The sequence below is a fragment of the Protopterus annectens genome, chromosome 2.part0 (assembly GCF_019279795.1).
Source record: "Protopterus annectens isolate FY-2018-M chromosome 2.part0, PAN1.0, whole genome shotgun sequence".
NCBI classification, from domain to species: Eukaryota; Metazoa; Chordata; order Ceratodontiformes; family Protopteridae; genus Protopterus; species Protopterus annectens.
In genome coordinates this window covers 69641334-69667934 of record NC_056728.1, presented here as the reverse complement: position 1 = coordinate 69667934, position 26601 = coordinate 69641334, and the positions used below count along the sequence as shown (strand labels likewise).

Genomic DNA, 26601 nt, shown 5'->3' with positions numbered 1-26601 from the left:
GGCAATCTATGCAGAACAGTACGTTAATAACCTGGATTCTCCTGGTGAGGAATTGCTGTGGGCATTCCAGCTGTTACAAATGCCTGGCAGGGTACATGCCTAAGGGGACAGTGTAAGGGCCGAGTAAAGTGGTACTATCACTTCCCCAGAACTCGATACCGTACCCTTAATTACAAGTTGGGCAACCCAGAATTACTTTTTTACTATCGTGGCTATGTGCTGGCCAAAGGCCAGATTACTGTCTACATATGCCATGGAAAACTTGGTTAGCCTCAGTGTAAGTCCTTTCTGGTTGTTACTGTCTACATATGCCCCCAGATCCTTAACTACCACATCAATTCTTAGGAGTGTTTTGTCAATGTTGTAATTAGCATGGGGGGATTTTTCCCAAAGGAAACTATAACGCACTTCTTGGCATGGTGTTTTAATCTGCGGCTTTGTCACCAGTAATTTGTCTGTGTTAGACCCTCTTGCAAGATATCAATGTCGTGAAAGGAATCTATGAAAACTCCTAATTTATGGTCATCTGTGAACTTGGTGAAGGTAAGGCCCATGACTTAAGCTTTGACTTCCATGTAGTAGATGCCAAACAGCAGCAGGCCGAGCACAGAGCTCTGAGATACTTCACTGGTGATCAGTCTCTTGGTGAGGTAGTCTCCCGAATCCTGACTTCTTGGGTCTCATCTGTGAGTCAGCTGGCAAACTACTGAGTTATGTAGGGATTTATGTTTAGTCTACCAAGTTAAGTAGACAAGACCTTCCATTGACAAAGACAAACTGGGATGATTCCTGTGTCTGTAGGTTGCCAATGCCCTTGTTGATTATTTCCATGATAATTCCTTTCATGGCTTTGCATATTAGACTTGTCAGACTGGTGTGTGAAGTTTCTGGGATCAGTTAATAAACTACCCTTGTGAAGAGGGATGACCAATACAGTCCTCTATTCACTTGGCATGTCATTTGTATCGAGGCAGCAGTTGAAAGATCATGTTTTAAACGATTTAGGAAACAATCTGGAATTATGTGTTGGCCCACTGATGCAGTGTCTTTGGTCTTGGCGAGCCTTGTCAGGACCTGCACCATGCTGATAGTTGGGAGTTAGGAGATATGCTATAGAATGGATTCCACAAGGGGGTAGCATGGGGGTTGAAGTTACAGCTGAATTTATTAGCCAGCACATTCACCATATCTCCCTGCTCAGTGAAGGTGGTGCCATTTACCACCAATTCAGCACAGTGTGCGTTACCTTTAAGGTTTTCAGCCACAGCTGTAGAAAGTCTTGTGGCTGCCCTTAACCTGAGAAGCAAATCCGACCTCGTAGTTGGCCTTGTTGGACTTAATTAGTCCTCTTCATTTCTTCTTTAATTTAAATCAGTGATCTCTCGTCTTAATGAGTAGCTCCTGATTTTGGTCATGACTTTTTCCTTTTGTTATGTACCCTAGGTATGTGTTCAGAATTCATTTACAACTGACAGAAGTTAAAGAATTTCCAGTACACGAAGTCCAAACTCCAATGCAACAACTGCACTAAACCAGTGTTAAAAATTACCTCCACATACTATCACGTTAAACTGCCACAAACAACATTTAATAACTATTTAAACTACATTTTCTCGTCAGAGAAAGTAAAATCTCTATAGTACATTCAGATATCATGGTAAAATTGTGATCCAATATTTAAAAACACACAAAGCAATGTCATACATATGCTAAACAATGAAAATGTACAAGTGCTGGAAAATATGAGTTAAGATAAAAATAAAACAGAACAGTAAAGACAGGCCTCTCGTGTCTAACAGCACTTATAAAAGCTGCACATTTGAGAGAAATACTAAAATCTTCCTCAGAGGCCATAAAAATAAACATTTGTCAAAGACGGAAGTCAAACATTGCATCAAACAGAAACTTCCACATGAATTACAATAAACACTGGCAGAAATAAAATATTACGATAAATATTTTTAATCCATCATAAAAATAGAAAGAAAATAATTTTAATAATATAATGAGAGGAAAGGGGTCCCCAAATGGGACTTATCTGAGCAGTAAACTGAAAAAAAATCAGCATTGGATCCTGTGAAGAGTCACAGGACTTTCATATTTGGTTAGCAGAAAGAGAACACTCATGTCCTGTGACAGCTGAAGGCTTCACTCTCAGGATATGCTCAGCAAATCAGGTGTCACAGGGAGAGAGAGGGGAGTCTGAGCTTTGAAAGCTGGTCAGTGCTGGGTTAGCTTGGCAGATAACCCAAAATGCCAGCGAGGCAACTGAAATAAGTGTTATTCTTTTATATGAAGTGCATTGTGCTTGAAAAGTCAATGTTAACTAAGAAGTAGCAGAATTAGAAGTAGCAGAATTTGAAATATTCACCAAGTAAACATCCACAAAGCAACTTATGCTGCCCAAAAACAGCAGTCATGTAAGAAGGGCATTAATACATGTACACAAACTGACATTTATTTCGTACTTTTCTGTTATTAGACAACAGTTCTAAGTAACGTGTTAACAGTTGTGTGAGAATTCCACATAAACAGTGGAACAAACATTTCAACTTCAGAACATCTACACCTTGGCTTTCAGTTATTCAAACAGTCATGTCATCTTCTTCTGGAACATTGCCATAAGTCTCCAACCCCCGAATATCGGCCTGAATTTCTTGCGACTCCATTTCCTGTAGAATCACTGGCCCCAATCTGTCATGCCTAGCAATACAGCTCTCCTTAAATGAACACTGCTTGTCCAAGTAGCCTGCTCGTAGGGCATTGGCAACACAGCTGTCAGTGATTTTATCCCATGAATTTTTCACCCAAGTCACGACTTCTTGCAGGCTATGCTTCACAAAGTTTCCATGATTTCTCTCCATTCTATTTTTCAATGTAGTCATTGAGTTCCATGTGCAAATGGTCCTTGAATGGCTTGTTTATTGAAATTTCAAGAGTCTGGAGATAGGCAGTCATCACTGCGGGAATCATTATTTGATCTATTCTTCTCTGTGCAAGGAATTTCTTTAGCACGGTGAGCGCTGGCTGACTCCTAGACTAGCAGAACTCTTTCGCCACCTCGCAAAACAAGTAGCAGCATTACATCGACCCACTTCCTTACAACTGCTTGTGTGCACCAGGTTTTTTTGTTTTCAAGAATGTAAACGCCTGAAAAACGTTCAATCTTACCTTTCTTGCCCTTACTAATGATTAGAGGTGGGGTTTTCTTTCCATCTAGACAAATTGCCAAAATATAGGCAACATATGCACTCTCATAACCAGTGGAGGGAATGCAGATTGACGAGGCACCCCTCTGATCAATTGCTGTTTGAAATCCTTGGCCCATAAACACTGCAGTTTCATCCATAGCAATCATGTTGGAGAGTTGGTATTTTGAAAAGTTGATGCCATCAACAAAGGACTTGAACGCAAGTGCACATTTAATAACTTCAGTATCTTCCGGCTTGAACAGTGCTGTTGATCTTCTTAGAGACAGTTCATATCTATGAAGGAAGCCATCCAGCCAATGTTGTGATGCTTTGAATTCTTCTGGGGATATTTCTAATTGTGGTGCCACTGCAAGGGCAAATGCTTGAATATCAGCCCAGCGCACAACCAAAGCCTTTATTCAACTGTTAGCAATCCATTCACAGATGATGTCTTCCAGCTCAGGAAATAATGGTTGCCGACCTGATCCAAACTGGCACTTCTTAGCATTTCCCTTGTCGGCCTGTTGACTGAGGTTATCATATGTTGCACGCCATTTTCGGACCATTCGGAGATCTAACTTCTTCTCTTTGCAGAAAGCCATCAGATTCTTTCCCCGGGAGTCCTCCATGATTCTTTACTTGTACTCGACGGAATAGCTTTTTCTTTTTGCACTCATCTTGGTTGGGGGAGGGGGGTTAATTGAAGACTTACGAGACTGGAGTGGCAACACAATCTGGCGCCGGTTAAAAACAGAAGATACAACCACAACCATTCATTATCAAATGCGGGCCCTTTACACCCATTGTCTGTACTTTGACCGATCAAAGTACACCTGCCGGTGTTTATGATCCAAGGATCTCAACCGTCAAGTGTGAGTGATTAGGGTTACAGTAAAAATCGTGGAGGACTCCCAGGGAATGAATCTTACGACTTTCTGCAAAGAGAAGTTGGGTGTCCGAATGGCCCAAAAATGGCGAGCAAAGTACGATAACCTCAGTCAACGGGTGTCAATAATATTATTTTATAATTCAACACGTCCGTCGTGTGTTGTTGACAATCTTAACTGGGGCTTATTTTTGGGGTAGGGCTTATATCATGACCACCCTGGAAAGCCATGCTAGGCCTTATTCTCTGGTTAGGTCTTATTTACAAAGAAATACGGTAATTATCCCATCTAACTGTTAAGAGAATATGGTTGCATCAAGTTATCGCCTACAATGAGTGTGGGCGGTCAGCTTCGAATGAAGGGACGCCAAGGCAACAGGATGGGGCTATTAACTCTGCTAACGTGAGTGGTGATTCGAACATTGACATTTTACAAGAACTACCGCGTTTTACTTTTGATGAATCTCAAGACAGACGAACTGGTCGGCAGCATCGTGCAAACACTGGAAGTAATGACTCAATTCAGGTTTCTGGATTACAACAAGGTACTGAAAAGTTATTTAAGGACGTGGTGAATGTTAAATTTGACTTCACCAATGATAAAAAAATCTAAAAAAGCTAATGGCTCATACAAACAAATGCTAGATGATTTACACTTTTATTTAAACAAATACAAAATGCTTGAGATGGACAATGCCTATCTCAAACACTGTCTTCATTTAAAAATTGTACCTAAGGGGTTAAGAATAAGTAAATACCCTAATAATGTGTATGACGGGACAGATTTTTATAAAAATTTGATTCAAATTTTTGATGACTGTGGTTTTGCTATTATGCGTGCTATTATCACAAACAATGAACATGAAATGGAGAAATTGTTTAGAATAATTGAAGACATTAACAAGGCTGTGGTTAATGACCTTCTGTTCTCAATGGAGGAACAAAGAGGCCAGTACAGAAATTTGTTGAAAGATGTTGAAAAGCACTGTGTAGATGTACAGAATAGAAAGTTCTCTAAGATTGACAGGGACTTGCATGAGTACAAAACTCACACTCATTATCCAAAACCTAGATCTTGGGGCAGGCAATTAACAAATAACCCCTATAGAGTTAACGACGAGTTCTTGGTACAGGACTCTGGTTTACACAATGACAATGAAGTGGATAACGAAGAGTTTCCCCCAATACGTAGGTCTGAAAGACTCATGTATAAGGACCCAGTTAGTTACAACTCAAAAAACTACAAGGGGAGGGGGGGACATTCCACTTGGAGAGACAAATAAGCGGACCATTAGAGGAAATTGTATGTGATGGTAACAAATCTACTTACAATAATTTCAACATATTTAACTATTCTCACATTGCACTTACTAGGGTTCATTTTGAGCTATTTTCTAAAGGCTTTGGTTTTATATCACAACGCAGGACTAATATTTTTAAGTTGCTTGTTGACATCAAGTTGTTCATTAGAAAGAAAAACTTGGAAATATTTTTCAAAGGGAAACAAACAACTCCAGGTGCTAATGATTTGACCTGTAAGAGCACTTTTAACCCCCCCCCCCACTGCACCCCCAATTGAAGAATTTTGAGTTATCATTAGAAAGAGAATTAAGGAGCTCCTTGAGGAAAGATTTTGTTCGTCCTAATCTTACCACTAGTGAGGAGGACATTTTGGTGACTGAGTAATGACAGAGAAGTTCGGGTTATGAAACCCGATAAAGGTGGGGGAAGTTGTTTTTATGGATCGCAATATGTATGAGGGAAAGATGTTAAATTTGTTGAATGATGTGGAAAAACATAGTGTTACCTCTATCAATGAGATTAATGTTGCTTACAAAAGAATATACGTTTTACTTAATGAATTGTTGTTGGAAGGGTTGATTGATTTGAAAACTTATAAATTTTTACATGTGGAAAAACCCAGGATTCCATCAATCTTTGGAATCCCTAAAGTGCATAAGAACTTAGTGGATCCCCCTCTTAGACCTACTGTTTCCTCTGAGGGATCAGTCACAGCACCCCTAGCTAAGTACATAGACTTCAAGATTAAGCATTTGGTAAATGAAAATGAAAACATTTTAAAGGATTCCTGGCACTTTTTAAGGAAAATAAAACCTTTCTTACATGGAGAGACCAATGGTTTCGGCACCCTAGACGTTGTAGACTTATTTACCAGCATTCCACATGATATAGGTTTAGCTTGGTTTGAAGAAATGTTACTGCCCCTCAAAAGAATATCTCACAATGAATTCAGAACCATTTTAATTTTGATGGAAATTGTTCTAAAAAATAATTTTCTATTTTTTGAGGGAGAATATTACAAGCAAACCAAGGGAGTGGCGATGGGAGCACATTGTGCACCAACGTACGCCAATATCATTATGGCCTACTGGGAGAATAAATATGTCCTGATTCCCAAGTTCAAAAATAAATGGACATTGTACTGTAGGTTTCTGGACGATTTATGTTTTTTATGGAAGGGTACCGTTGATGAGTTTGAGTTTTTTGTTGAGTACATAAATGGAACTACTAATTTCCTTAAGTTTACAAAGCATTTCAATACCACGCAAGTGAACTACTTAGATGTGAATTTGGTAAAATCGGATTACCAGTTTGTGTCTAGGGTGTACAGGAAGAAAACCTTTTCTAACACATATTTACATTTTACGAGTTCTCACCCATTTTATCAGAAGAGAAGTGTTTTAAAAGGACAGATGGTTAGAATATGTAGAATGACGTCGGATGACTTAATTTTTACCAAGGAATGTGATTATTTGAAGTGTATGTTTTTGGACAGGGGGTATCCAGCTGAAATGATTGGACAGATATTTCAGGAAGTAAGTGAAGGAAAAAAGGGTAGATTTGCACCCATTCTGGGTAAAGAAGACGATGACGACACTACAAGGACACCTAAAAACACCCCTAATGATGGATACTCCTCGGGCCTTACCATTACTTATGATGGACAATCTGGTAGGGTTAGAAAGATTATAGATAGGGAGTGGAAAAATTTTGCCAAAGTATCTGATCTGGGATACATTTTTGACAATGAAACAAAATACATTTACAAAAGGGGTTGTAATATAAATGGATTTTTAGAAAGGGGTAGTAATGCCAAGCGGTGTGACAACAACAAAAAGAAAAAAATTGGAGTTTTTAAATGTGGGGCTTGTTCTTATTGTGAAAACCTTAAGACTGGTAGCACCAATTTTTTAGCAGCCCGTAAGAGGACCTTAACACTAGGGTCTTTTGTCAATTGTAATACCAAGGGTATTATATATATTGCTTTATGTGGAAAATGTGAAGCATTTTACATAGGAAAAAGCGAAAGAAAAATAAAACAAAGAATTTATGAGCACCTGTATGACATTAGAACCAGGTGTGAAACAAATTCTTTGTATAAACACACTTTGGTTTGTGAAGGGGCACACTTTGATTTTTTTGTGTTGGAAGTGGTCCCTTTTGACCTTAGGGGGGGCTGTTGGGAAACTCTTGTTGCATACAGGGAGCTGTACTGGCAGATAGTTTTAGAATCAAATAAGTTCCCAGGTATAAATGACATGATTACTTTGGCACCTGTCCTAAAATTGAGATCAGCAAAACTCTAACTGGTCCTAGTTTGTGTAATTCAAGGCACGTATATTATTTATATAAAAAAGGTTTACACAAAATGTTAGTAGATTTATTTGAAATACCAGTTTGCACCACTAGAGTGTAGTATAGTAACACAATATGGACTTGATTTTATTTATGAATATATATTTTTTACATGTATTTATTTGATATATTTATTATGTAATTTTAACTGTATGGATTTTTAATTAAAATTGTATTTTATGTATCAACATAACTCTTCTATACATTTTAAATGTTTAATTTGTGATATTTTAGCTGAAGGTATTCTTTTGTGTGAGATTGCAATGAATTATTCATTACCATTCAATTTTATTGGTTGTTTTGAATCTTAATTAGGGTATTTAATTGACATTTAGATGCGCATGTTTATCTGATGAAGTTTTGGACGAAACGTGGAAGTTTATTTTCTCTACGTATTGTTTTTGGTGTGCGTTGGATTGTTCTTCAATAAACTGGATTTTGTATGGGAAAGTCGTTCCTGTGGTGATTGGAAACATTGGTTATTAGCCCTACTACTGGCCTTTGTGCTGAGGTTTCGGTGCATTTGTTTTCTTAATATTACAGGTTAGCCAAGAATGTGTGTGATGGACTGCATTGAAATCAGTACACGGAAGGAGAGCTGTGTGACATTAAACACTGGGAGCAAGCCAATGGAATGCAAGTCACTTTTGAGGTCTTTTTTAAATGTTAGAATAGACAGTCAAATTAATCACAGTCTGCAAAAGAAAAAAAATCAACTTTCCTAGTTTATCTTTTAAAAATCCTGGCAAAGCAATCTTGAAGGCTAAATTTGTTTTGTAATTTTTAGTAAAAAGCAGACTGCAAAAGATTAAGTACCTATGGCACTTAGTAATACATTGCCATAAAATGATGACCAGCACTTTTTCTACGGAGACACCTGGTCCAATGAATGAAATGGAAATATAAAACCTCTCCTGCATAAACACTCAAACCATGAGGAGGATCCTTCTAATAAAATGGCCAATTCAAGACTGCATCCATTTACTAACAACTACTGATAAAATCAGGCCAGTTGACTGGGTGCATTACCTGGAGAAACACATCACAGGCAAGTATTAAGCTAGTTGCCCTTGCATGGCATTTTAAGCCAAGTCAATTTTTCCCTTTTTGTACTAATTAAACTATCCACTTCAGTGTTAGATTTGCCTTCCCTACCCATAGTCGATAATGAGAAGTTATGTACCTACCATAACGTTCCATGTTAGTTGTCTTCTCGCCTTCTTTCTTGCTGGATGGGTTTGGAGCCGACTCGGCCTATACTAAAGCGCGAGAGTTATGTATACTGGCTCGAGGCTACCCTATATCCCACAATGCTAGGCGCTAACTACCCAGATCTCGTTTGATAGCTGAAAACCACAGCAGTTTTGCTCTCCAAAAAAAGGAGGAGAGGAAACCTCACTCGAAAGTCACCTAGACCTATAGCTACCAGAAGGGATAGCCTAGGGGTCAAACTGAGGCAAGAAGATGATCCCCAAGGATCCATAGGTCTGTCCAGGCTAGGGGGATGGGGGTGGGATGCAAGAAAGAAGGCGAGAAGAAGACAACTAACATGGAACGTTATGGTAGGTACATAACTTCTCAATGTTAAGTTGTCAATCTCGCCTTCATTCTTGCTGGATGGGACCGCGTCCCTAGCACCTTCACCCTGGGTGGCTCATCAGAACAGACTCTTGAGAACGGTGGAACCAAAATTAGCCCGGCTTCTGGAGGCCATGTCTAATTTGTAATGAGAGATAAAGGTATGAGGAGAGGTCCAAGTGGCTGCCGCACAAATGGAATCTATTGGTGATCTAGCCTGAAAAGCTGTTGAGGTGGCTAATGTTCTGGTTGAGTGAGCCCTGGGCCTTCATGGTAGCTTTTGGCGTCTGAGCTGATAGATGAAAGTGATCACAGATGCCAGCCATCTAGAAAGGGTTACTTTGGAAACTGGAAGGCCTGTCTTGCCTGCTGCATAAGAAAGGAAGAGCTGCTCAGATTTCCTAGCTTGCTTGGTTCTATCCAAATAGTAATGGAGTTGACGATGAACGTCCAGAAAATCCAGTTTTTGTTCCGGTCTGTTGGAGTAGTTGGGGAAGAAAACTGGAAGATCGATAGTCTGGTTTAGGTTCGCTTCAGAAGAAACCTTGGATAAAAAGGACGGATTAGTCCTGAGGGACACACTGTCTTTATGGAAAACTAGATAAGGTGGACGAATGCAAAGGGCCTGAAGTTCTGATACTCTTCTCGCAGATGTTATGGCGACCAGAAAGCGAGTTTTCCAAGATAGCAATTTCAGGGAGCAGGAAGCCGCAGGTTCAAAGGGGGGAAAAATCAAGGTTAGAACCAAATTTAAGTCCCACTGTGGTGGGGGGGTCCCTGAATGGGGGCGTAAGCAAAAAGATACCTTTGAGAAAGGTTTTACAAAGCTTATGGGACATGATACTGGAGTCCGAAAAGCCTGCATGAAAGTTTGAAATAGCTGCTAACTGTACTCTGATGGTGGAGGAAGAAGACCCTGAGTGAAACAATTCGGCTAGGAAGTCTAGGACTGATTGGATAGGGGCAGTAAAAGGATCTATATTTCTAGCTCCTGCCCAGAAGGAAAAATGCTTCCACTTGCTGGCGTAAATCCTCCTGGTGGATGACTTTAGGGACGCTATAAGTATGTCACGCACAGAATGGGAAATAAGGGGAAGCCTGGCTAGGGTTGGAATTGGAGCAACCAAGCTGTGAGGTTGAGAGATTGGAGGGAGCGGTGCAGCTGTCCCGACTGACGGATCAAGAGATCTGGCACTGGGTCCAGATGCCAGGGCTGCCCCAAGAGGTAACGATGCAGGAACGGAAACCATATCTGACGAGGCCAGTAAGGAGCAATGAGGATCATGGTGGCTCTCACGGCGGTAGCTTTCCGAATTAATTGAGTGATTAATGGAAAAGGGGGAAAGGCATACAGAAGTCCCCGGGGCCAATCGTGGACTAGAGCATCTCTGGCGGGGGTGGCTGGGAAGAGGGAAGAGAGTGAAGAAGTCGTGGCACTTGCTGTTTTGAGGTGTTGCAAAAAGGTTGCAGCAAGGTCGACCCATCTCTGAAAAATTTCTTCCACTACTGTTTGTTTGAGAGACCACTCGTGTGGCATGAGAATGGCTCTGCTCAACCTGTCCACAATGATGTTGGACTTCCCGGGGATGTGCATTGCTATCAGAAACCGCTGAGAGGAGATCGCCCACTGCCAAAGTCTGAGAGCCTCTCGACACAAGGGATAGGACTTGGTTCCGCCCTGCTTGTTGATGTACCACACTACGGACATATTGTCCGTCTGAACTGCAATAGTCCCGATGGGAAGAGAGTCCTGAAGGGCTTGCAACACTAAAAGTACTGCTCTCATCTCCAAGACATTTATGTGCAGGTGGCACTCTAAAGGTTGCCATGTGCCCTGGACCGTCCTGCCCTGAAAATGCCCCCCCCCGATCAGGGAGGCATCCGTTGTCACCGTGGCGCCCGGGGGAGAAGGAACAAATGGTCTGACCTGAAGGACTTGAGGGGAGACCATCCACCAAGAAAGGTGTTTCTTGCAAGACAGGGTTATTTAAAATGTTGTGTGACATTGGAAGTTGTTGAAAGGACCACTGGGGAAAAAAGCATCCATTGAAGGATCCGCATATGAAAGCAAGCTAGGGGAAGTAGAGTAATGGCTGCCGCCATGAGACTTAATACCTTCAGGACAAACCTGGCTTGGATTTTGTTGTTCTGAAGAAGGATGTGAACATGCCTGCGAATATCTAGAACTCTTTGTTCGGTTAGTTTTGCGGAAAGCCGGACTGTGTCCAAGGTGGCGCCTATGAAGGTAATAGACTGACAAGGCAGACTTTTCGAAATTTATGGAGATACCTAGCCCTTTGCAAGGATGAATGGTGTAATCTCTGGAGAGGAGAAGTTGATGCCTGGTGGTGGCAGTGAGGAACCAGTCGTCTAGATATGGAAACACCTGGAATCCTTGACGCCTCAGATGAGCCGTAACCGCAACCATGCATTTGGTGAACACTCAGGGGGGCTGTAGTAAGACCAAAGGGCAGGGCTCTGAACTGATAATGACTGGTTCCCAGCCGGAAGCGGAGAAACCTCCTGGAGCGCCTGTGCATCTTGATGTGGTAGTACGCATCCTGAAGGTCTACTGAGCATATCCAATCGTCCTGACCCAGAAAGGGTAGAATGGACTGTAGCGTGACCATCCGGAACTTCGTTTATCTTACAGACCTGTTTAGTCTGCTGAGATCCAATATGGGTCTCCAGTCCCCTGTCTTTTTTGGTACCAAAAAGAACTTGGAGTAGATTCTGGATCCTTGTTGGTCTGCTGGGACTGGCTGGATGGCTCTTTTTGTTAGCAGTTTTGATATTTCTAGTACTGCTTGTTCCCTTAGACTGGGTGGAACGTCTGGAAGGGGTCCTTTTGGGAATAAAAGATAGAAAATTTTTGAATTATAACTTCTAACCTGAAGAGCCGGTAATAAATGCACCTCGCAGCTGTAAGCGGCTAACAAGATCTGGGTAGTTAGCGCCTAGCATTGTAGGATATAGGGTAGCCTCGAGCCGGTATAAATAGCTCTTGAGCTTTAGTACAGGCCGAGTCGGAGCCGAAGGTCGGCTCTGAACCAATCCAGCAAGAATTAAGGCGATATTGACAACTTAACATTTACATATTACTCCTACTGAGAATAACGGGGACCATACCACAAATAACTCAAGGGAACCCATCAACCATCTGAATTCATGCAACAATGATACTGATGATTCTGTTACCTACGTATCCAGTTTAGAAACATTTGAATGTAGTACATATAAACCTGCCACTGATTTTCAAAGACCTACTGACAGGTACCTCAGTAACAACTAAGCCTAGACATTGACCATTCTTCAAAACCAAGCGTGCCTAAGCTACAGCCTCTAGCCTTTCTTTACACAAAAGCAGTCTTTCTGTCCTGCCATTACTAAGACAAGCAAAGATTCTACAAGGAAAAAAAGGAAATAATAAAGAACTTTAATCATGCTTCACATATGGCTATTTAAATAGCCAACAAAAGGACAGATTTTTAATTGTAGAAACTTTTCATTTTTGAAAGTACTGCACAACACCATATTCATTATGTTAAATTTTGTTGAGAGTTTCAATAAAATGTTTAAAAAAAATCAGTTTCAAAACTCACTTTTAAACTAGCACGTCTTTGGGTAGCAAATATAGATTATTTGTTGTGATCAAAAGTCATGGGACTTTTCATGCAGTAATTCAGCAAGTACAGAAACTTTGGGAGCAATCCACCAGAAAATAACCTTAGGAAGAGCTGTTGCTCTTATGTTCATACAACAAGAATCAGGACACACCATCCCCCGTTCTGTGTTCACTACTAAACAAACTGACACACTTCATTACTGGCCCAGTTTGTAATTTCGTAGTCCTGAAAACATGTTTAAGCAACAACTTACTGTGATAATGCAGAGGGAGACCGTGTGAATTAAATTCTAAGGGGATAACATGGGGCAGTTCTTAAAGAAGCCTGAAAATATTTAACTACTAAGCTAATATGCTAGTCTCCACAACACAACCAATGATAAAATTGTGCACAATTGTTTTTAAAACAAGTGCTACAGGAAAGAAGTAAGCACTAATTATTCAGTTCAGTTTTCAACAGCAGTTTAACACTAGCCAAAACAAGAACTTTCAATATTCATCAAACTGTACTGTATTAGACTATCCCCAAAGGTGGTTAAAATTCATGCTTTAAATGGCAGCAGTATCCGCTGCTCAGACAGTCGCTGATGAGACTCTGCCAACTTTGGCTTGACCAGGATTAACAGCTATTTATCATATCTTCATTCAAAAAAAAAGGTTCTGGCCAACAAACAAGGCTCAGCCTTCAGAAAGACCTTTGTACAGCCACTGTGCAGCATACAAATTCAAAGTGAAGGTGGAAAACTGTTAAACAGATGAGAGCTAAACACTCAAGGTGATGTTCATTTCCAATCAAAGATAACTGACATTTGCATCCATAAACACAGTCAATGCCTGAGTTGACAGATTGACACACAAAGCATTTATCATCTATCAGTTAGAAATAATTAAAAATGAAAACCTAACTTGCACTCAGTAAATAAAGACATCAAAGAGGAAAATGTTTTACTAACAGGAGAAAAATGAAGTGGGAAGAGAATTGTACACAACAAAAACTTTAGGAGAAAGCGGAAAAGCAATGAATCAAGTGTCACAACAGTTGCCAATCAGAGGGTGGCAACTCTGAGCGCAAATAGCTACATTGCAAACAGAAAAGTACCACTGAACCTAGAGATGTTCCATGTGGCTTCACTGCCCAGTCTCCTCCTCCTTTTCTGATCCTAATATATCTAGAGATGCGTGACAGATCATCTACACTCTCAAAAGCAATAAAAGGCATCCAGTCAACTCAAGAAAATATCTGGATCTCCTATTTGAGCCAATGAACAGACCATGTGTTGTGTGTGTCTAGGACTAATGCCATGCTGAAATGTGCATACACAAACTCTTCAGAAAAAAAAAAACTTACTGCTCTTCAGAAAGCATTTAAAAACATCTACAAGAAGAATACAAATGTATATATATATGTTAACCATCGCCTATGGTTAAATACTTTGCAACTTTGCACCTCTAATCAGCAGAAGCATAACTTCCATCTACCAAAAATATTTTTAATGAATAACAACGTGTACCTCAGTAGAAAAAGTGCTCTCAAACTGTAGTTAAAATAAAATGTAAGCCAAACTGTAAGTGAGTTGGAGAGCACAGCAGACCAATAGACCACGATTCCTTGTAAAGTAAAAAGGTTTTAATCCACAGTTCCAAAGACAAACACCATGTATAAAAGTGCTGCAGCTGATGAGCGCTTTCACTCACAAAATGAGTTTCTTCAGATCAATTTGCTGCTACCCATAGTGCCCCTATAAATACATCCATCAATAAAACAAACAAGTGGAGATGTTGATTCGCTTAATGAGTTTCATGGCATGATAAATAACTTGACAAATTATTTAGTATTTACTATGTGCTATTCAACCCTTAGATTAGATTTCCTAGACTTATATATTGAGAAAATGGAAAATGGGTTGTTGAACACAGGAGTATATCGCAAGCCATGCCATCGCAATACTATATTAGCGAGGACTAGCATGCACCCCAATCATATATTTAACAATATAATAAGAGGACAGGGCATGCGTGTTTCCAGGCTTAATGCAACTGAGACAGGCTTTGAAATAGGGATGCATGAGTTGAAAGAGATTAGAGCATAGGGGTTATAGTAATTATGAAATAGAGAGACAATTTAATGATATGCACAAACTCAGATTGAATAGAGCAGCACCTTATTATGGACCCAGACCCACACTAGAGAATGATGGACGAAATGTAAGTAATGATGTCAAAATCTCGTTATCATATACTAATGACAATAGGGATTTAAAAGATATATTCAATAAGCATTGGTCCATATTATGCACAGATGATGAGATTAGACAGGTGGTAGGAGATGAGCCAAGATTTCTGTACAAGAATAAATTAAATTTGAAAAGGTTGCTGTGCTATTCGAAGAAGAATAAGAAGGGATTTGAATCATATTACACTAAGGCATGTCAACGTTGTAATCAATGTGCATACATTGACAGTGCTACAACATTTGTACACCCTGACTCACACATACAGTTTAAGACCCAAGTGGACGCAACATGCACTAGTATGAATATTGTGTACCTGGCAGTTTGCCAGGTATGCAATGCGTTCTATGTCGGTAAAACGAACCGACAACTTAAAGACAGGATACGTGAACACACATACCATATGAGGAAAGGGAATACAATGAAAGCACTAGCTAAACATGTAGTAGAATTAGGTGATACACATAGATTCCTCTTTAGAGTTCTAGAAATGATTGAACCTTGTATTAGAGGTGGAGACATTAGGAACCACACGGAAGATAGGGAAAGTAAATGGATAACAAGACTAAGGGCTGATAGGGGTTCTGGACTCAATGAGAGAGCCGATAAAACCAGCTCTCAAGAAAAGAAGGAACATCAACATTAAACATAGGTAGTTTTAAACAATATATTCAGATATTTTTTACAGCAGTCACACACTTTCTAATGATTGCTTACTGATATATTTGTTCATATTTTATATAAACATTTTATATGCTTTTAAGTATGTACTTATTTTGTATAAGCTATATAAGTTTCCTAACATGTATCTTATATAGTAATCTATATTTTAGGATTCATAGTGGTTTTAGTATGTAATATACAACTTTAACTGTTAATTGCCACTTGTTTGTTTTATTGATGGATGTATTTATAGGGGCACTATGGGTAGCAGCAAATTGATCTGAAGAAACTCATTTTGTGAGTGAAAGCGCTCATCAGCTGCAGCACTTTTATACATGGTGTTTGTCTTTGGAACTGTGGATTAAAACCTTTTTACTTTACAAGGAATCGTGGTCTATTGGTCTGCTGTGCTCTCCAACTCACTTACAGTTTGGCTTACAAAAATATTTTTAAGTTCAACTGTGAATAATTTTGTAGCATTTACATAACTGCAATAAACACACTTTACTTGATGCCTCACAGCAAGAGGTTTGCCCGTTCGATTCTCACCTATTGTCCGGGGAATGCCTTCTGTGTGGAGTCTGCATGCCCTCCCGGTGGACGTGTGGCCTCCGAAAGACATGTGTGAATGGGCGTGCCTTCGCTGAAGGTTGGGCTGGCAACTCAGCACTATAAAAAATCTACTGCCAATCATTAGCGGACCGGAGTTCCACTGTGGCAACCCCTTACTGGGAAAAAGCCGAAAAGACAAACAACAACTTGATTTACCGATTTCATCTACTACTTTACTGTATATACATTTCCTCTACTGAATATGTCACATTATGTAGGTAATGTATCGTTTGCTGAAGGCTTTACCCTATAATGGTAAATATATTTGTTTTGTTGGACAAATATTTTCTATTAAACTTTTTATAAGCTTCACTTAGGTTCATAGGTAGTTAATCAGCATGCTATCCAGAAGACCACTTTAGAGCCTAGACCAAATTCCCAACTGCCTCAAAACATTCTCTCTAAAGTAACTTGCTAAAGATCGTACAAGTAGGTAGAAAGATTCAAACCGTGTACTCTTCAAACAGGAAGTAGCTTATTAAGAAGTCAGAGCTTTAATCCTTTGCGCTAACTACTAAAGATTTCAATCCCTGCACCCTTGACAGAAAGTAGATGCATTAACCCATTATATTAAGTCAGCAGTCTACACTTGCATTCTATGGCTTCACCTATCTGGGTTGTTGTGCAGTAACAACCTCCAAAATTGTTTGCACAAGTCTGGGTGCTCCCACATTGATTGAAAAGCAATGAGGACGTGGTGTCAATGACGGACTGTGTATACCATACAGTCCTTTGTTACACTGCATCACTGTCACGTGTCATATAAACATTATAAAATACATTTGCAATTATTCTGACTAATGTAGCCAAACTACATGTAAAGTTCAGTTTTTAGGTGGATGACATGATAAGTGAAGTACTGTACAAATGTTGCAGGTGCTTTCCATTAAATTTTTTACTGGTAACACCCCAGCTCCATCTGTTTCAATTATTAGTAGTAGTAGTATTAGAGTCACTCTAGCTTTTCTTAATTACTTCACTGACAGACAAGGCATTGCAGGCATGTTTCACTGACAATGACTGTAACCTATGTAGGTGTAGTTAGACAGATTGTGGGTGGAGTTTGCTACTGTGAATCTTGGGGGGCTATTATACTACTCAATGACCCCTATCTGTAAACAGTCACCTGTAATATCTGTGTGATCAGGGTGAGACTAAAGAGTCTGAGGACCCAGTTCACTTGTCCAGTTATCAAAATATTGGATATTTTTTTTCTGTATAGTCCCAACACTGGATTAACACTTACCTTATTAATCTCACATAGCATCTGCTCTTGGTGTTGCCCTGTTATCCTGTACAGTTCTTCTGCATGTTCTGTCTTCAGTTGCTCAATCTGCCCTTCCAGTTCCATGATACGCTCTTTCTCGGATTCCATAAGTGATAACTTAGCACTGTATTCTTCTTCTAGTATGCGTAGCCTCTCTGCAGTCTCAGCCTCCACCTGCCGAGCAGCATCCTGTGCACTATGTAACCGCAGCCTAGTAATATCTGCACAAGAACAAACCACTCATTATTATAGATCAGGTAAATAATTAAATGACAAATAAAAGTATCAGAAAATAGTTAAACTTGAAAACTTGTACAGTAAATTTATTTAATCAACAGTCATTCTAGGAACAACAAATGGATCACTTCCAAATAACCAAAGATTCCTTCAAAAATGACGTTGCGAACCATTATCACACACATTCTTCCCACAATTCAAGTTTTACGTAAAAACTCATCACTCGGGTATACTGTTAGCAACAAATATCTGAGAAACTTGGTCAGTTTAGATATGAACTGAACGAAAGAACCTCTTGCTGTGAGCGACAACACTAACAGCTGGCACAACTATGGCCTTGATTTCACTGCAGGCTAGAGATAAAGGGGCAAAGTTGAAACTGCCTGGCATTCTAGAAGCTGTAGATTTAAAACTAAGATAGCCTATAGACTGAATTTACTAAGAAGTCCGTGGAAACTCAAACAGCTTATGATTTGCTACTAGGTTTTTCAGAAATAAGTATTGCAAGCTATGGAAATGCTTGAACTGTTTCATGGTATAAAAAGTAACAGGCATTGCAGCAATTATGGCAGCTGGGAAAGAGATGTACGTGGATGGAATACCAATTTTCACAGACAACACATTTTCTGAAATTGTGGCATCAAAGACTTCATTTTTTCATGGTAAATAAAGAATTTGGGTTCAGAAAATCAAGTACAAAGTGACGTTTATGCAGTTCTGGAAAAAAAATTCTAGTAGGGATGCAGGTGTTCTCTAGTGCAAAGCTAGTAACTGTAAAGTTTAACAGGAGTTACCCCTAGCTGTCAGACCTTGTGGGAAGAGGCAAGGTTAAGCTACTCCAAATCTGCTGACTCTGAACTCAGTAAAGCAGAAGATACTAAACAGGATGACTGAGATGGAAAAGGGAGAGTATAAATTCTTTAGCAGAAATGTGATGGCTGACCCGACAGACTACTTTATCCACATGCCTCTTCAGAATGAGCAGCTAGGCCATGGCTCTGACACCAATCATTAGTCTGTGTCAAACCTTTGTGTAGGATATCAACATTGGGGAGTTAATGATTGCCCCCAAATTGCAATCAACAAACTTGGTCAGCCAATGGCCATCCACATTTGCCTTGGCTCTGAGAAGTTAAGCCAAAACAGGAGGCCCAGCACAATGTGGTACTATACTAGTGAGCAGACTCTTGCTGGATGTGATTTCCCTCACTCTAACATGTGTCCTATCCATGAGCCATTTGACTATCAGTCTGGTGACGTAGAGGTTTATGCCCAGCCCTCATCTGACCACTAATAGATTATAATGCACCCTTTTGCATGTACATTACCAGACACCTATAGCAGGTAGAGAGCCTTCACAGGTTTCACACTACGGAAATACAGGGACTCCAAACCATGGCCTACGTGGACAGGCTGAAAGACCTGTCACTTTTTCTCTCAGGCTGCTGAGATGCGATTATGCTTGGCTTATAGGGCAATTTCCAACCCAGCCCTAATGGAAATGCTGCACATCCACAAGTCAAATGGCACAACAGTCACTTACTCTAGGGATCTCAACCTAGCTTGCAACATTAACAGAACATGCTGGAGAGGCAGATATGTCTCCCAGAAACATCTGCTTCTTTGGAATAGACTTCCTATTCATGTAAAACAGAGTTCCTCACTGACCCTATTCAAATGCAACATAGATAATTGGATGGGAGAGCGCAAATTTACCCCTGGGGTGACACCCATGTCCCTCATGGACAGGGATAGCTGGTGTTGATCAGGGATCCGCTCCGTTCATAAATTAGTTCTGCGGACTACTCAAAAAGAATAACTGGGGATACTTGGGATTAACACGGCTAGGCTTATAAAGGCTCTGTAACCAAATGCCTTGACCAGGTCAGGGTAGGCGGTATGCACCATCTTACCCTCATTCACAGCCTTGGAGACCTTCTCAAAAAAATCCACCAGATTTAGTAGGCAGTACTTGCCCTTGATGAAGCCAAACTGGGTTGGGAATAGAGTCTGGAGATTTCCTATGTTGCTGTTAATTAGGGCCATAATTATCCTTGCCACAACTTACATATGAGGCTAGTCAGACTTATAGGATTAGTTGTTTCCTAGGTTAGTTGATGGTCCTCCCCCCTTTTGCAGAGGGATAACTGTTGCTGTCCTCCACTCTACTGGGACAAAGCCTGTCTGAAGACAGTGGTTAAGTAAAGATGCAAGTGGGTCTGCTTGGTCATGCTTCAAGCTATTTAATAGGCACCATGGAATTACGTCAGGGCCCACTGATGTTGTGCTTCTAGCATTTCTAGCTTTAGAGAGTGCAGTGATGACCTGTTCTTTTGGGATAACAGGCAAAGGAATGGTAAGGGGTATTTCGTTGGGAGTGATTGGAGGTGGCGTGGAGGTGAAATCTGAAATGACGTTGGCAGCCTGCAGGTTTGCTATCTCTTCTGGCTGATAGTACAATCTACAGTCAGATCAGCACACTGCACGTTTCCCTTAAGATTTTGGACATAACTAAAAATGCTTTGTGGTTATCCTTTGCTTGGGATGCTAGTTTAGTCTTGTTTTTTGATTTTGAAAACTTGATTAGTTCCCTGATTTGCCTGTTGAGACTGAAGAATTTTTTTCTCTGGAGGTGTACCCTCCCACTTACTTTTAAACAGGAATTTCTTCCTTCTGTTGTTTAGTCTATTTATGCCATGGGTCCACCATGCTAACTTCTTTTTCTGGCTAGAACTGGATTTAGTGCAGTCAGGTAGTGCTGTTTCTATGTAGCTGTTTAAATGGTTGTCCAGGGCATATGTGTATACTTTTGCATAAGCCACCTTATTTTTGGGGTTAAGGGGAGCTTTAAAATTACCTATGCTATCACTTAATAGAAGGTAATTTGTCTTGGAAAAATTCTTCAGGGTTTAGAGTTTGATGGGTGTTCTACCATTACATATGTCTCAAAGAGACAGACTTATGATCCAATCTTACCAATGAGGGCATAACACTGGAGAGAGTGCAATGCTCCCTCATGTTTGGGAGTACTGTATCAAAGACATTTGAACCCCTAGTAGAGTGCAGTCCTGCTGTACCAGAGCATTTACATTGAAAAGGTCAAGGAATATCTTAGCTTGCATGTTAGTGGCCACGTACATTTATGGAGGGATGGAGAGGGAGTTAAAAATCACCCATGAATAGTGTGTTGGGCTGAATGGTACATGATTCTATTAACTGCAGGTATATAGCATGGTTTTCAAGGTTGGGGACCTATAGCTAACAATGATATGGTGGGGGATTTTGCCTGTGGTCAGCTGGACACAGAGCAGCTCAAGCGAATCATCCTGCTTGACCAATCTAGAGGTGTGGTTGTTTTTTTTATATAAACTGAAGGGGTCTATGTTAAATCAGTGAATGCTTAAAAAAGCAAACGCTGATTTATTGACCCTCTTTAACCGAAAGCTTAAAATCCTGAACACTCAGAACAGTGTTTTTTTCCCGGGGGGGGGGGGCGCTGTTCCACAAAAAAACTTCAAAACAGTAAATAAAGTGGGGGGGGTTGCACCGTACACCCCCCCTACTTAAATATACCAACTCCGAGATTGCACCACAGTGGAGGAAATGGCAAAGTCCTGCAAACGGCCCAGAGATTTTTTTTCTCTAGTAAAAAAAATTGCTGTTCTGAGTGTTCGGGATGTTCAGCTTTCGCTTAAAGAGGGTCGATAAATCAGCATTCGTTTTTTTACGTGTTCGCTTATTTAATATAGACCCAAATTGAAATGCCTACTCCTCTTGTTTTTTTCCTTTTCAGTGGGTGGTCTGAATGCATGATAGGCATTGCAGCCTTGCACTGCTGGGGTGCTTTCAGCAACCTTGAACCACATCTCTAACTGCACAGACATCAGCATTCTCCAGGGCAAGAGCTGCTTCCAAGGAGTGCAGTATCTTGTTAAGACTCCTAGCACTGAGCTGCAGTACCCTCAGCGTGGCATTAAAAGACTTTGTTAGACTGGCAGGTCTGTTGGTTTGGCACTGCCTAAAAAAGCACTATGGCAGAGGCTAAAGCCTTGGACAGTATTTGGAAGCATAGCAGTGACAGATGCAGACCATCTCTTACAAAGCAGTGTGGTCGGTCGATCATGGTGCCCTAGGCTGACAAATACTGGACCCTCTTGCAATGACTCCAGCAGCTAAACCATTTCTAGAAGTCAATAATTTTCTGTTTGTACTGTGGTATCATACTTGGTGAGGGTAGAATGCTGCTCAATGTGAGTTTCATATCAGCCTGTGACACTTATTCATAGAGTTCCTTCATGTTTCTCTTCATATAACTTCAACTTAACTATTAAAAAGTACATGCCAAACTGGGATCACTCTACCATATCAAACCATTTCTTACCAACAACACAAGATCAGCCATTGCTCACTCCCACCTTCTATCCACCCTACTCTATGCATCTCCCATTCTGACTAATCTCAACAAAACTGAACTAAGCAAAATGGAAGCCTGCTATAACACAGAATTGCCCGCTTTGCTGCAAATTGCTCATATAGAACTCATCACTGTACTGCTTTGAGACAGCTCCACTGGCTTGAACTGCCCTACCTCCTACCCTACAATCAGCTCTGCCTCTGTCATTCTATCGATTATCTCCCCAATAAGTGTACGGCCCTCAAAAAGCTAGTACATCACTCAGCCAAAAGGCCTCTTAGATCATCGAGCAAACTACTACTAGAAGTCACCAACAGCTACAACAGCTTTGGAGATGCACTACATAGTAGTTCAGTGGCTAAAAAATGGAACTCTGTCCCCACTAGCATTCAAAACACATCATCCAAAGCCTCCTTTAAAGACCTCATCAGGCAACATCTCACGCAAAGTTGGCAGTGCCATGATTGCTCCCCAGGCTAGTGAAAGCGGATATGGTACACATACTAAACCTAGAGTACTTGATTAAGACTTAAAACTATTCTCACAAACACTGGCTAATCTACAATGTATGTACTGTACCTGTGTACTATGCATGTATTCTACCTATGTTCCAAATTTCAACTCTACACCACAAATCTATTAAGTACCTTTATTTTTAAATTAATATTTTTTTGTTTGTTCTCTCCACTAACTGCTGATGTGCTGCATACCACTATAAAAACATGTCTTTTGTAATTTGTGAGTATACTGACCATGTCTAAATGTATCTGTAATTTTTCTATGTGGAGCTTTTCTCCCCAGGCCTCTGCTGAAAAGGGGCCTTTTCAGCTCAGACACCCCTGGTTAACAAATGTAAACTAAATAATATAGCCCAGGGAGGTATGCCTGAGGTCATTTACACCCATATGGACTATGGTGGAGTCATACTGGTACTAGTGGTGGAGTGACTGAGTGTCTGCATAACCTGGTGAACCCTTTCTTTATTCACCCTGGTAAGGGGGCAGTCCATGTGTCTCTCAATGGACTCTCCTTTGACCAAGATGTTTGAATGTGTGGTGTTTCACCTTAGGAGCTTAGTTGTGGAGACACTGTGATTTGTAGTTTTATGTGTAGTGGTTGGTGTTGACTTTGGTTTTGTTTGCATGTGGTTTCTGAGGCAGTGTATGAGAAGACTCTGAGGTTTTAGTAAGTTATCTCCTCATATGTGAGTTTATATGTCAAAACCGAAATAATGTTCATGTGCTGACAACCTTCTTTGTCACTTGATATAAGTCAGTATGTGACAGTCATGTCTCAATTTTCATAGTGTAACTACATCTCTCACATAGTGTGTTTGTTTCAGGATTAAGTTGGTATACAAGACAATTGTTAAATTGCCTCAGGATGCCAATGTCCACCAAGCTGGCCAAAGAGATAGCAGGAAAAGTGCCTATGGTTTCACGAGGGAGAGAAGTGGGGACATTTAACTAGATTGGAATGACAGCACATGGATGAAGAATGGGTGCTATACTTTAAGTGAACTGCAGCTCTCCAAGAAGGTGATGCTACTCTGCATGCAACTCTTGCAGAGAGAGTTAATGTAAGGGAAATTTTAACTTGATACCCTTTGTGTCTACACAAGGGTACTGCTAATGACAGCTGTGCAGAAAGCAGCCTAGAGCAAAGTCTGGGCTTATAATGAATCAGAAAAACAAGTTTTACAAAACACAAGGCCTACAGACCAATCATGAAAATACAAACGGATATTACATTATTATAAATGGACACAGTTACATAACAATTTTTACTTTGACTGTGAATATTACAGATGGCTGATATGGCAATGGGAAGTACCAGTTTTTGCAACTGCTACACTTTGGTACTGGGAGCAGAATTTTAATTCCAACTTCAAGCAGTATTTATAATTTTGGGTGCATCTTACCGCTGATATTTTTCATACGTGCTTGGCACATAGTAATCACTTAGTACATTTTGTTAACTTTTTTAATAGTACCATAGAGGTTTTACAGTTTACTTTGTAATATAATGCATGGAAGATAAGCTGAACAATATGGTGACTAGAAATTCGAAAAACATTAAGTCTTGAGTCACATACACACAGAAAGCAGACTTTCAGTAATCTACACTTTATCAATTATCACCCCTTATTCCAGAAAAAGCCTAAGATGGTGAGGGTATAACGGTTAACATCCAGGGACAAAAAAAATTGCAATTGACATGGCTTTTTTAAAGGATTTAATTTTAGAGAGATTACACAACTGTATCTTTAAATACTATTAATGAAAAAGTTACATGGAATGGGGGAATAAGCAACAACCAGTTTTAAAGATGAAAGGTGACACAATGTTTTAAGGCATACTCAGTTAGAAAAAGGTGGAATGCAAACAGGTAAAAAGGCTTTGGCTGTTACACATACGTTCCTCTCAACTTAAACAGCTTATTAAGAGGAACTGTAATATTGCATTTGGTGGACTGATGAGATATACGTTTGGTGATTCACCGATTTTCGTATGCAAGAAGAACTACAACAAAAAAAAGTCTAAACAAACAGTACAATGCAGAAAAGAGATTCAGTGAGAGTATAGGTTATACGATGGTGAAAGAAAAAAAGCATGCAACTTGTATACATTCTAATATCAGTAAAATCTAGGATATCTCATGCCACAAGCTAAAAAACAGCTGAATCATGGGTAACGTACTGAACTATTTTGTTTATAAGAATAAGAGTAGACTGTTAAGAAGATTACATAGAGGTGTTTACCTGTGGGTCTCACAGTGGAACAATAGAGGTGGGATAGGAATACCGGTGCATACAAGAGCACAAAAGTGGTAAAAGGGATGAGGTAGTTAGGCAGAGCAAGTGAGGGGAAGAAGGAAAGTTCAGGGTGGGTGCTTACAGTGGAAAGTCCAGGTGCTTATAAGGAAGTTTTTGGTAGCAATTTTAAATTGATGCGGATGCTTAACACTTCTGGAAAGGATAGGGCAGGAGAGTAACTGTAAAGAGTTTGCCCGATACTGCTTTTAGGCTTGTATATCTGAAGTAGTTTTTGGTCTTTGCTTTGGAAAGACCTAGAAGGGGTGTGTAAAGGGAGACAATCAAGGAGATATCTGGACAGGAGGAGGGTGGGGGTAGAGGGTGGAATGAATGATATGAAGTTGACAGAGAAGTTGGTGGGGAAATTCAGGCCAGTTTAGACTTTTGAGAGACAGAAAGAGAGAGATGAGAATTGTAGGTTTGATTAACAGCAAATGTGGGAATTTTACTGTAGGTAGTTTCAAGTTTAGTTAAGAGAGAGATCTGTAGGTTAGTGAAAACTTGTGAGCCATAGAAAAGGGTTGGGAAAAGGTAAGCATGAGATAGGGAGATTTTTGGCTTTGCTAGTTAGAAAATTTTTATTTCTATACAGGAGTCCACGTTTCTGGTGGGTCTTCTTGATGCAGTTTAGAACGTGCATGTCAAATTTGAGCTGGTCAATTATGACTCCCAACAGCTTGGTGTGAGACTCAACTGCAATAGGGGTATTATTTAGTGATGAAATTGAGATGGGAGACTTAAGATGATTAACAGTTTTAACCGTTTTAGACAGAAAGAGCAATATTTTAGTCTTTTCAGAATTTAGGATTAACTGGTTATTAGAGAGTCAACTTTCAATAGATACAAAGGATTTTGGGGTAGTAGTGTTGAGTTCAGAGAGGGTATCAGCAATTTTGATGACTGTAGAGTCATCTGCATACTGGAATAGTGTTGAGTGAGGACAAGACCTATACAGATTACTGGTAAAAATGTTGGAGTAAAGGACCAAGTAAAGATCCTTGAGTTACTCCCTGCTTGACTGGAAGTGCAGGGGTGAGAGAAGAGATCCATTTGACAAACTGAAGTCTGTCATTAAGGTAACTTGCAAACCAAGAAACAGATGATGTAGATAGATTCAGGTCAGAGAGGTTGGCCAGTAAAAGTGGGTGGGAGACTGTACTGACTGCGTTAGACAGAGGAATAGACATGAGACCAGTATATTATAGTCTCTGGCTGGAGAGTTAGTGTTGAAGGATATGAGGGAAGTAAAGGTACTGTGTTCTCGGTAAAAGCCAAGTTGTGTAGGGGTAAGCAAATGCTCTTAGATAAGGTAGTGCAGGAACTGTTAGTGTACATATTTTTCAAGTAAACTGGATAGTGGGAACAGAAACGCTATAGCCCTGAAGTTGGCAAGTTCAGTGGAATTACCTCCTTTGTGGATATAAG

The 26601-nt window shown here is 40.2% G+C and overlaps 1 protein-coding gene across 1 annotated transcript in view; it reads right to left on the bottom strand.

Annotated features, from left to right (window-relative positions):
- Positions 1 to 26601, bottom strand: part of PCNT (pericentrin) — a gene marked incomplete in the record, with an annotated part of 2997294 nt that overhangs the window by 2146288 nt on the left and 824405 nt on the right. Inside the window, 1 exon segment of the mRNA XM_044060288.1 lies at positions 17690 to 17931. Coding sequence (XP_043916223.1) covers positions 17690 to 17931 — 242 coding nt within the window.